Source organism: Agelaius phoeniceus, chromosome 17 (genome assembly GCF_051311805.1).
Source record: "Agelaius phoeniceus isolate bAgePho1 chromosome 17, bAgePho1.hap1, whole genome shotgun sequence".
In the NCBI taxonomy this organism is placed as follows: domain Eukaryota; kingdom Metazoa; phylum Chordata; class Aves; order Passeriformes; family Icteridae; genus Agelaius; species Agelaius phoeniceus.
Window position 1 is genome coordinate 11,046,054 of NC_135281.1, and position 9,247 is coordinate 11,055,300.

The 9,247-nt window shown below is 51.8% G+C and overlaps 1 protein-coding gene across 1 annotated transcript in view; it reads right to left on the reverse strand.

Annotated features, from left to right (window-relative positions):
* Positions 1–6,324, reverse strand: part of NTSR1 (neurotensin receptor 1) — a 56,014-nt gene extending 49,690 nt beyond the window's left edge. Inside the window, exon 1 of the mRNA XM_054644661.2 lies at positions 5,467–6,324. Coding sequence (XP_054500636.1) covers positions 5,467–6,132 — 666 coding nt within the window. The 5' untranslated portion in view covers positions 6,133–6,324. The remainder of the gene's footprint in view (positions 1–5,466) is intronic.
* Between the last annotated feature and the right edge of the window lie 2,923 nt (positions 6,325–9,247).

The window sequence follows — 9,247 nt, forward strand, 5'->3', positions numbered from 1 at the left end:
TGAGGGTGTGGCAGCACCACGACCCCATGGGACACAGTCCTGCCACAAAGGTGCCATTTGTGAGGGGTGAGTGGCACCCAGGACTTGTCTGGAGCAGTGAGTGATTTAGAACAGCTCTGTTATTAAAAGCCACAGTAGGAGTTTGGCTGTGACTTAAGGAAGAGAAATCAGCTTCAATTCCTTCAGTCAATACCAGTATAAACAAGGATTCCTGGAGTATTGACTAATCCTTGATAGGATTTGCCAGCAAACCTGGAGAGAATTCAGCCACTTGGTTTTATGGCTAGCTATTTTCACATAATATGGAGAAATGCTTGTCATGTTTATTTACCCTGCATCACAGATCTGACTGTGGGCAGGGCCCTGCCTTCCACAGCACCAGCAGTGAGCACATCCCACCACCCTGCCAAGGTGCTCCTCACCAGGGGAAAGGGCAAGGGAGCGTTTGCAACATCACACATGGAATTAATAACTCTGTGAGCCCCTCACACAAATGGAAATCAAATGGATGACCTTGGGAGAGTGTGTAGAGAGCATGGCAATGGATGTCAAGACTCCTGGTCCTTCCTTTCCATCCCCTTCACACATGGTGCTCTTTGGCAGGTCCCTTCAAAGGCATTGCATGAAGAAACGTAGGCAGAAATTTTGGATTTCTTTTCTTTTCTGGGACAAGGAAGTACAAGATACCAGGGGAAAGTGCAAGGGAGCGTTTGCAACATCATGCATGGAATTAATAACTCTGTGAGCCCCTCAGACAAATGGAAATCAAATAGATGATCTTAAAAGAATGTGTAGAGAGCATGGCAATGGATGTCAAGACTCCTGGTCCTTCCTTTCCATCCCCTTCACACCTGAGGCTCTTTGGCAGGTCCCTTCAAAGGCGTTGTATGAAGAAATGTAGGCAGAAATAAACCTGAGGAGCCACTTGGGCAAACAGTTGTTTAGTGTGCAGAGTTATTTACTCTACAAATCATCCAAACTGTGAGCAGGCTTCATAAAACATAATAAACAAGGGCTCTGGAGGGATGGGGGAGCTGCAGCCACGCAGGCTGGGCTGATCCACGTGGAACAGAGATCCTCCCAAAGGGTGAGGAGGGCCAGAGGAGTTCCCCAAGTGCTGCCCTCACAAATGAGCAACTTGGAGCTGCTGCTGGAGCTGTGGCAGTTTCTGGAGGAGCAGGGCCTGCTGCCATGTGTTTTAATAAATGGGATCACACCAGCTGTCTGTGCAAATCAAACATTAGCATGTGTCAGACACTCTCCAGGCACTTGCTGTGACTTGGGGGACATTTTGCAGCAGAGCCATCCAAGCACAGGCTGTGCCACACCAGTGGGAAAACACCTTCCCCTGGGAATTTTGGGGGGCCAGGAGCTGCTGACACCCAGCTCCCCTTGTGCCCAGCCCAGGCTCAGATGAAATCCAGGGGTGTTAGTTTGAGGAGCTCTGTGTGTGGGGACTGACAGTGCACCAGGATTGGAGGGTGAAATCCAGGGGTTTTAGTTTGGGGAGCTCTGTGTATAGGGACTGACAGTGCACCAGGATTGGAGGGTGAATTCCAGGGGTTTTAGTTTGGGGAGCTCTGTGTGTGGGGACTGACAGTGCACCAGGATTGGAGGGTGAATTCCAGGGGTTTTAGTTTGGGGAGCTCTGTGTGTGGGGACTGACAGTGCACCAGGATTGGAGGGTGAAATCCAGGGGTTTTAGTTTGAGGAGCTCTGTGTGTGGGGACTGACAGTGCACCAGGATTGGAGGGTGAATTCCTGGGGTTTTAGTTTGAGGAGCTCTGTGTGTGGGGACTGACAGTGCACCAGGATTGGAGGGTGAATTCCAGGGGTTTTAGTTTGAGGAGCTCTGTGTGTGGGACTGACAGTGCACCAGGATTGGAGGGTGAATTCCAGGGGTTTTAGTTTGAGGAGCTCTGTGTGTGGGGACTGACAGTGCACCAGGATTGGAGGGTGAATTCCAGGGGTTTTAGTTTGAGGAGCTCTGTGTGTGGGGACTGACAGTGCACCAGGATTGGAGGTGTTTCCTTCAGCTTTCCCTCTTCCCCAGGTTCTGCTGTGAACCTCTCCAGAAAGCAGGGATAAGATAAGATAGTAATAAGCAGGAAAATCAATTTGCACTGCATCTGACCAGTAAAATTCAGAGCTTTTTGAACATCAGGGCTGAGGCTGTGCAATGTTTATGGCACACAGGGCTGCACATGGTAGATCAGGACACTCAGTGGGACCCCAGTTTGAGGAAGTTGGTTCCAGAGCCAGCCCCACAGGCACAGACTCAAAAATGAACAAGGAAAACCTCTCATCCTGCCCAGAACTCTCATATCTATTGCTGCCACAACAGGGAGATTTAAAACCTCCCCCAGCTGAAGTGCCATGAAAACATGAATTTACTTGTATGGCTTTAAGAAGTGTTTAATCTATGTGGAAAAAGAACCTAAAACTGGCAGCAGTGCTTTTCAGGGGATGTCTGCCAGCTAAAGGGTTTGCTAGACCTAAATAATGTGGCTATAATGGAACTTACTCCTGGTACCAGATCCCACGTGGATGCCAAAATCCAAAGCAGACATCCCTGACTGGCAGAAGCAACATGAAAACTTGGCAATGGAGAATGCATAATAAACCAGATCCACAGGCTGATTAAAGCAGCTGCAAGGACAGTGATGAGCAAAGCTGGGAAATGGTTCTAAGAATTCTATTTTAGAGGCCACACAGGGCTTTATGCCTCGATGGCAAGAGGTGAGGTGTGCCTGGTGTAGGGATGGTGGGGACACACAGTGTCACCCTGCAGAATGCCTTACCTGCTGCTCTTCCTGATTATGTGCTGCCCTGAACAATTTGTAATTGCTAGAAGAATATCAGTCATTACCTCTTAGAGTTGTTGTGGAGCTTAAGTGGTTCAGGTTAATACGTGCAAGAACCAAATTTCATGAATGTTGTTTGAATAATTACTTTTTTTATTTTTCTTACAAGGAATCCTGATTGTTCACATTCAGTCTAATTCCACTCAGGAATGTCCACTAAAATTTGAATACTCAAAGCAAATACACAGGAACTTTTTCAAAACCAGAGATGTTGAATTACTACAATCAAATAGGCCCTTAAAATCCAGAATATTCTGTGATTCTGTGAAATACTTTTTCCAGGAAGCTTGTTCCAGTTCAGAGAGGATCATTCTCCTGTAATGATCCCAGCAAAACCCTAGCTCACACTGGTCTCTGAGGGTACAAGTGGTTACAATGCCCTGTTCTGGGACAGAACTTGAACTTCTTTCAATCAGTCAACACATAAAACCACTTGGAGAACTAATGGCTTCCAAAAAAGAAATGCCAGTTTGCTTTAGACAGTTTGCCAAACAGGAATAGGAGTGAAATGTGTTGAGTGATTTATTACAAGTGATTTGCCAGCTCGAGCAAGTGCATCACTGCTCTCCTTAATTTAAAGACAGAAAATGAATTCAAAGAGATGCAGAGATGCTCTAAAGCAGCTTGAACCCACCACGAAGGACCAGGGCTCCAGATTGCCACCCAGCAAGACCTCTGCACGTCACACTGCACATCAGCACTGCCCTTTCTCTCCTGGCTCTTCCATCATTTGTCTTTTTTTAAACCTCTGCGCAGCTCGGGCCGGCTCACACGCTGTGCCATGGTTTCCATTAACGCACTTCAAACCTGACTTGCAGCTGCTTTGCTTATTCACTCCAGAGCCCTCCCCGGCCCAGGGCCCTGCCTCACGTTGTGTGATGCTTGCCTGTGCTCAGAGGAATGGAGTGAAACCATGAAACAACCTTCGTGGCTTGGCAAAGCCGCTTCTGCAGCCAGATCCCCCGAGAAGGAACAGATTGGCACAGTTTGGGGTTTGGTCCTTCCTTCTCCCCCAACAGCTGCCTCTTTCTTTTAACTTTTAAATTAATCCAATAGTTAATTAAAGATATATATATATGAGGAAAAGCCCGCAGGTGAACTTCACATACACATAATATATTCATGTCTTCCTACTCCTGACTTGGCTAATGGGATAAGGTATAGCCTGAATAATTGCAAGAGTCTAAGGTACACTGGGAATTGTTTAAAGTGTAATCTCCAAAGATATGGTTGGGAAATAATCCTCTGGTTTTAGCCCTACCATGGTAACAACGAGCATCAGTTTAATCCTAGAAGGAAGATGAGTGGAAATAATGCATTTCAGTCCCATTGTTCTCAAATCAGATGGCCCAGCCTCCTCAGAGAGCAGAGAATTTGGGTTAAGTACACTGGGCTGCCACTGACAAAACCTTCCAGGCATCTACAGGAGAAATGCAGCCCTCACCACCTCAGATGAAAGTTAGGGATCGTGATAAAATTCAGAGGAAATCCAGGGCTTCTATCAGGGCTTGATTTTGGTTTACTTGAACAGTACAAAGGGGAAACTGGGAGAGTTATGTCTAAACATTTCCCGACTCTGGTCTTAAATCTAAATGCACATACCCTCACCTGCTTTTAGTGGGAAGGAATGGTTCTGATTCATTTCCATTTAAGTTCCCTCCCTTCAAGTGTGGGAACAACCCAGCGACTTCAGTACCCATGCAGCTTTAAAATCCAGCTGCCCGCTGATTAACCCCTCCTGAAATTCATGTTCCAAATGAAAAATTGAGCAGCTATCACATGCAAGCCTGGCAGCCAAGGGGCTATGGAGATTGGTGTCTTGCTCTCTTCTGTCCCTCCTTCCGTGTCTCTTACATTTTTCAAGCTTAATGCTCCAGTAAACAAATGCCTCAACCCGCCGGAGCACTGGAGCACGGCAAGTGTTGATGCTGAAATCCCTTCCACGCATGGGTGTGTTGGATTTAGCACCGTGTGGGGAGCAGCAAAGCCGTGCTGAAGTCAGGAGGGGCTGCTAAAACCAGCTACGGATTTCCCCAAAACTGCAAAAATAGCAGCCTCTGGCTTCCACCATGCAGCTCCTTTTCAGAAGCCTGTGCTACACCCTGTGTCCAAAACTTTCTGAAATTAGGAGCTGTCACTACACTGAAGAAAAGGGCTCTGGATCAACACAAAGAACGGGGAGAGAGGGTTTTATTTCCCCTGAACTTGCTGGCCGCTTTCCAGCAGAAGGGGGGAGATGCAGAAAATGCGGGGAAAGGGTGGAAATTCGGGGGTTTCTGGCCATGATCGGCCACCAGGAGCTGCGGAGCGGGACACGGGAGGCTCCGGGCACGGGAAGGGGCCGGATTTAGCACGGAGCAGGATTTTCCCCGGTGCAAGGTCTCTGCTCAGAGTGGCGGGGCAGGAGGGGAGCAGCGGGCAGAGCCGAGACCCCCACAAATCCCTCCTGAGCGCTCCCCGGGCCGGTGCGTCCCGCCAGGGCTGCCCGGGACATCCCATTCCAGACATCCCATGGCCGGGACATCGCATCCCGCTCCAGCCTCTCCCTCCTGCCCCGCCCGGCTCCGCAAAGTTCGGCCAGCCGCGGGAGGAGGCTCCTCACCTGGATGACCGTCTTGAGCGTGGAGGTGTCCACGATGGCCGTGCAGATGAGGGAGTCGGGATCCCGGTCCTTGCCGTAGATCTGCCCCATGGTGAAGATCATGGGGATGGCGAGCAGGAAGGAGGCGATCCAGATGCAGCTGATGAACTTCTTGGTGCGGCTGCGGGACATGATGCTCTTGGCTTTGAAGGGGTGGCAGATGGCCATGTAGCGCTCCACGCTGAGGCTGGCGATGTTGAGTGCCGTGGCATAGGTGCAGGCGTCCCGGAGGAAGTAGTAGCCCTTGCAAACGGCCCCCCCGAAAGCCCAGGGGTGATGGACCCAGATGAAGTTGTAGAGCTCGATGGGCATGCAGAGGAGGAAGATGAGGAGGTCGGAGAAGGCGAGGCTGGCCAGGTGGTAGTGCACGGTGCTCTGCAGGTTCTGCAGCGACTTCTTCCTCACCAGCGTGTACGCCGTGATGGAGTTGCCCACGGTGCCCACCAAGAACAGAGCCAAGTAGATGACGGTGACCATCACTTTGGAGTAGATGTCGGTGTTGACGTCCAGGTCCTCCTCGTCGGGCACTTTGGGGAGCAGGTCGGAGCGGTTGCTGGCGTTGGCATAGCTGGGCTGCGGCTGCAGCGGCCCCGCGGGCACGGCCGGGGCCGTGGCGTTCGGGTGCATCCCCGGCAGCACCGCCCGGAGCCGCCGCTGCCCCCGGCGCGGAACTTGGCCGCTTTTAATGCGGCGGGAGGAGCCGGCGGTCCCGGGGCTGCCGCGCGTGTGCGAGGGCGAGACGCGCCCCCCGCTCGGTGCCGGTGCGAGCGGCCCCGGATCCCTCCTCCCTCGCTGCGGCTCCCCCGCACACCACGGTGTGAGTGTGAGTGTCTGTGTGTGTGTCTGTGTGTGTGTGTCTGTCTGTGTGCGTGCGTGTGTGTCTGTGTGTGAGTGTGAATGTCTGTGTGTGTGTGTGTCTGTGTCTCTGCGTGTGTGTGTGTGTGTGTGTGTGAGTGTGTCTGTGTCTGTGTCTATGTCTCTGTGTGTGAGTGTGTCTGTGTGTCTGTGTGTGTGTCTGTCTGTGTGTGTGAGTGTGTCTGTGTCTGTGTGTGTGTGTGTGCTGCGCGGAGCCCCCGCACCGCATCGGGACACCGACAGACCGACACACACACCGGGACACGGGCACGGACAGACCGACACACACCGGGACACCGACACACACACCCGGACAGGCACACACAGCAGGACACGGACACGCACACCGGGACACCGACACACGCACCGGGACAGGCACACTCACACTGGGACACCGACACACACTCCGGTACACACAGACTCACACACACTGGCACACACACCGGGACACGGACACACACCCCGGCATGCACACTCGCACACAGCCCGGTGCAGGTGCACACACACCGGCACACACGCACCGGGACAGGCACACACAGGGACACCGGGACACACACACCGGGACAGGCACACACAGGGACACCGGGACACACGCACCGGGACACGCACCGGCCGCCCCGCACCGCCGCGCCCTCCCCGCCGCTCCCCGCCGTGCCCCGGCCCCGCTCCCCAGAGGGGTTTTGCAGCCCCAGCCCGGTGCCCAGAGCCCGGCCCGTGTAGGGAGAGAGGGAGGGAGGAGGTCCCGGGCCGGGCTGCACAGCCACTCCCCACTGAGGCTGCCCCACATCCCTCTCTAAGCCGGGCACGGCTGGAGGCTGAGGCTGGTAAGGGGCTGCCCGGGGGGCTGAGCCCCCTCCTGCATCCCACAGGGTGAGGAGAGGGATCAGGGCTGCTCTGACTCTCCTGTACAACTGCAGGTACTGATGATTCCCAAACATCCACTCAGCTCCTGCTGCTGCTGGGATAAATGCCTGTAAATGAAGGGGAAAACACGTTTATAAATACCTACCCGTGCCCTGACCTGCTAGGGCACCCTCAGTGCCATGGCACAGCTGCTTTGCTTTGGTCCCTATCAGCGACTTTTCCCTTAATATCTTCATATTTGGGGATGTGGGGTCCTCTATGAGCTTCCCTGTTGCTGGGACAGGGGCTGTGGAGGTGTTGTGGTGATGCTGAAGGTGACAAATGGATCCTCCACAGGGAAAGGTTCCCCAAGGATGGGTGGTCTGTGATGGGGTTACCCTTTCAGCCACCCTGTAAATCTCTGGGGAGCTGTTTGTCCACTCACTCACCTCAGAGAGAAAAATCTTAAAAAATGAAGAGAGGAGATGGAGGAAAATCCCACTCAGGGCGTCACTGGTTTATCCAAAGATGGCCATAATTTTCCCTATTCCTTAGCAGATGCTGAGTAGCTTGTTTCCAACAGCCAGTGGGCTCTGTGTTCACCCAGGCTCTTACCTAGCTGAAAGATATCTAATTCTTCAGTCAATCAAATAAGCTCATGAATACAACAGCAAACTTTCCCTAGCCATCCACCAAGAGTAAATATTCCCCCCAGTTCTGCTCCTCTTACATCCATCCAATAAGAGCGCCATGGAAGACTAACCAAAATCAGATTTATTTATTCATGTTATTCATACCAATTTAGAGAGAAATATTTTCCGGCACTCATCCCACTCTAGTTTAGAGAATGACTAATAATCTCTTAACACCAATGTTCCTTCCATTTAGGCTCTTCTATTAGGAAATTTCTATTAGTTGAGAGGAGTTTGTCAGAGCTGCTGTTCCCAGCTGGTCTCCCCAATTGCTCCTGAGCCTTGGACAAGGTCTTGGGGTGGATCAAGAGTATTTATCCTGGAAAAGGAGAGTGGGACATGAGGTAAGTTGGTGGGGTGTACTGAGGGAGAGCTGCAGCTGGGATGCAAACCTTCTCCTGGCTGCCCCCAGCCCTCAACCCCCAGGCTGGGGGAGCTCAGAGCCCCGTGATTAAACCACAAACCCACAGTTATGGACTAAAGCAGCTCTCCCACAGATGCAGTGAGCGAGTTCCTTTGGGATCTTCATCTGTAACGAAGAGTTATTGTCCCTTCTGGTGCTGTAACTTCATTTTGGCCTGGTGAAAAGCTGTTGCTATTCCCACAAACAAGATACCCATCTGCTGGTCTAATTTTGCAGTGTGGATGTGCACGTTTATATCAATAGCTGTCTGCAGAAATGCTCTGGTTTGGGTTTTGCTGCCTCATCTTTGTGCACTCAGGAGATGCTCAGGCATGGCTACAAGGAGAGAATTGCCCCAGCTGAGTGCTCCATGTGCTGCCTCCTCCACTTTCCCTCCATGCCAAGCACTGGCAAGGAATATCAAGAGATATAATTTAAAACTGATTCTAATTGCAAACTGAAAGAGCAGGTACCTGGAAATAATGTGGCTGTTGATCTACAATCAGCACTTCAACAGGCTGGTGCAGTTTGTACTGGCCAAACCTCTCCTTTCCTAAAAGTGCACGGGGAAGGTACCACCCCAAAAGTTGGTGGGGATCACCCCAAAAATGGGCTGAGTGCTCCCATCAGGAAAGGCCTCAGCAGCACATTTCTATCAGCTAATTAATTTAGTAAACTCTAGTAATTCCTTGTCAAACCTGCCTCAGCCACACAGAAGGATTCTCAAGCAGCTCTGGTTCTCACAGGCAGGGTGCTGAGCACAGAGCTTGTCCTCCAGGCAGGGACCAACCTCTCTCCCCCTTTCCACAAAATGTTTGCACAGGCAGGTTCTCCCTTCTGTCCTCACTTGGCTCTTACAGAGCTGGGCTGGTCCAGCCTGAGGCCAGCCCTGCTCTCCCCTAGAAAGGCACCCAAAATATCCCCCCCTTTCCCACCCCACACCCCTCTC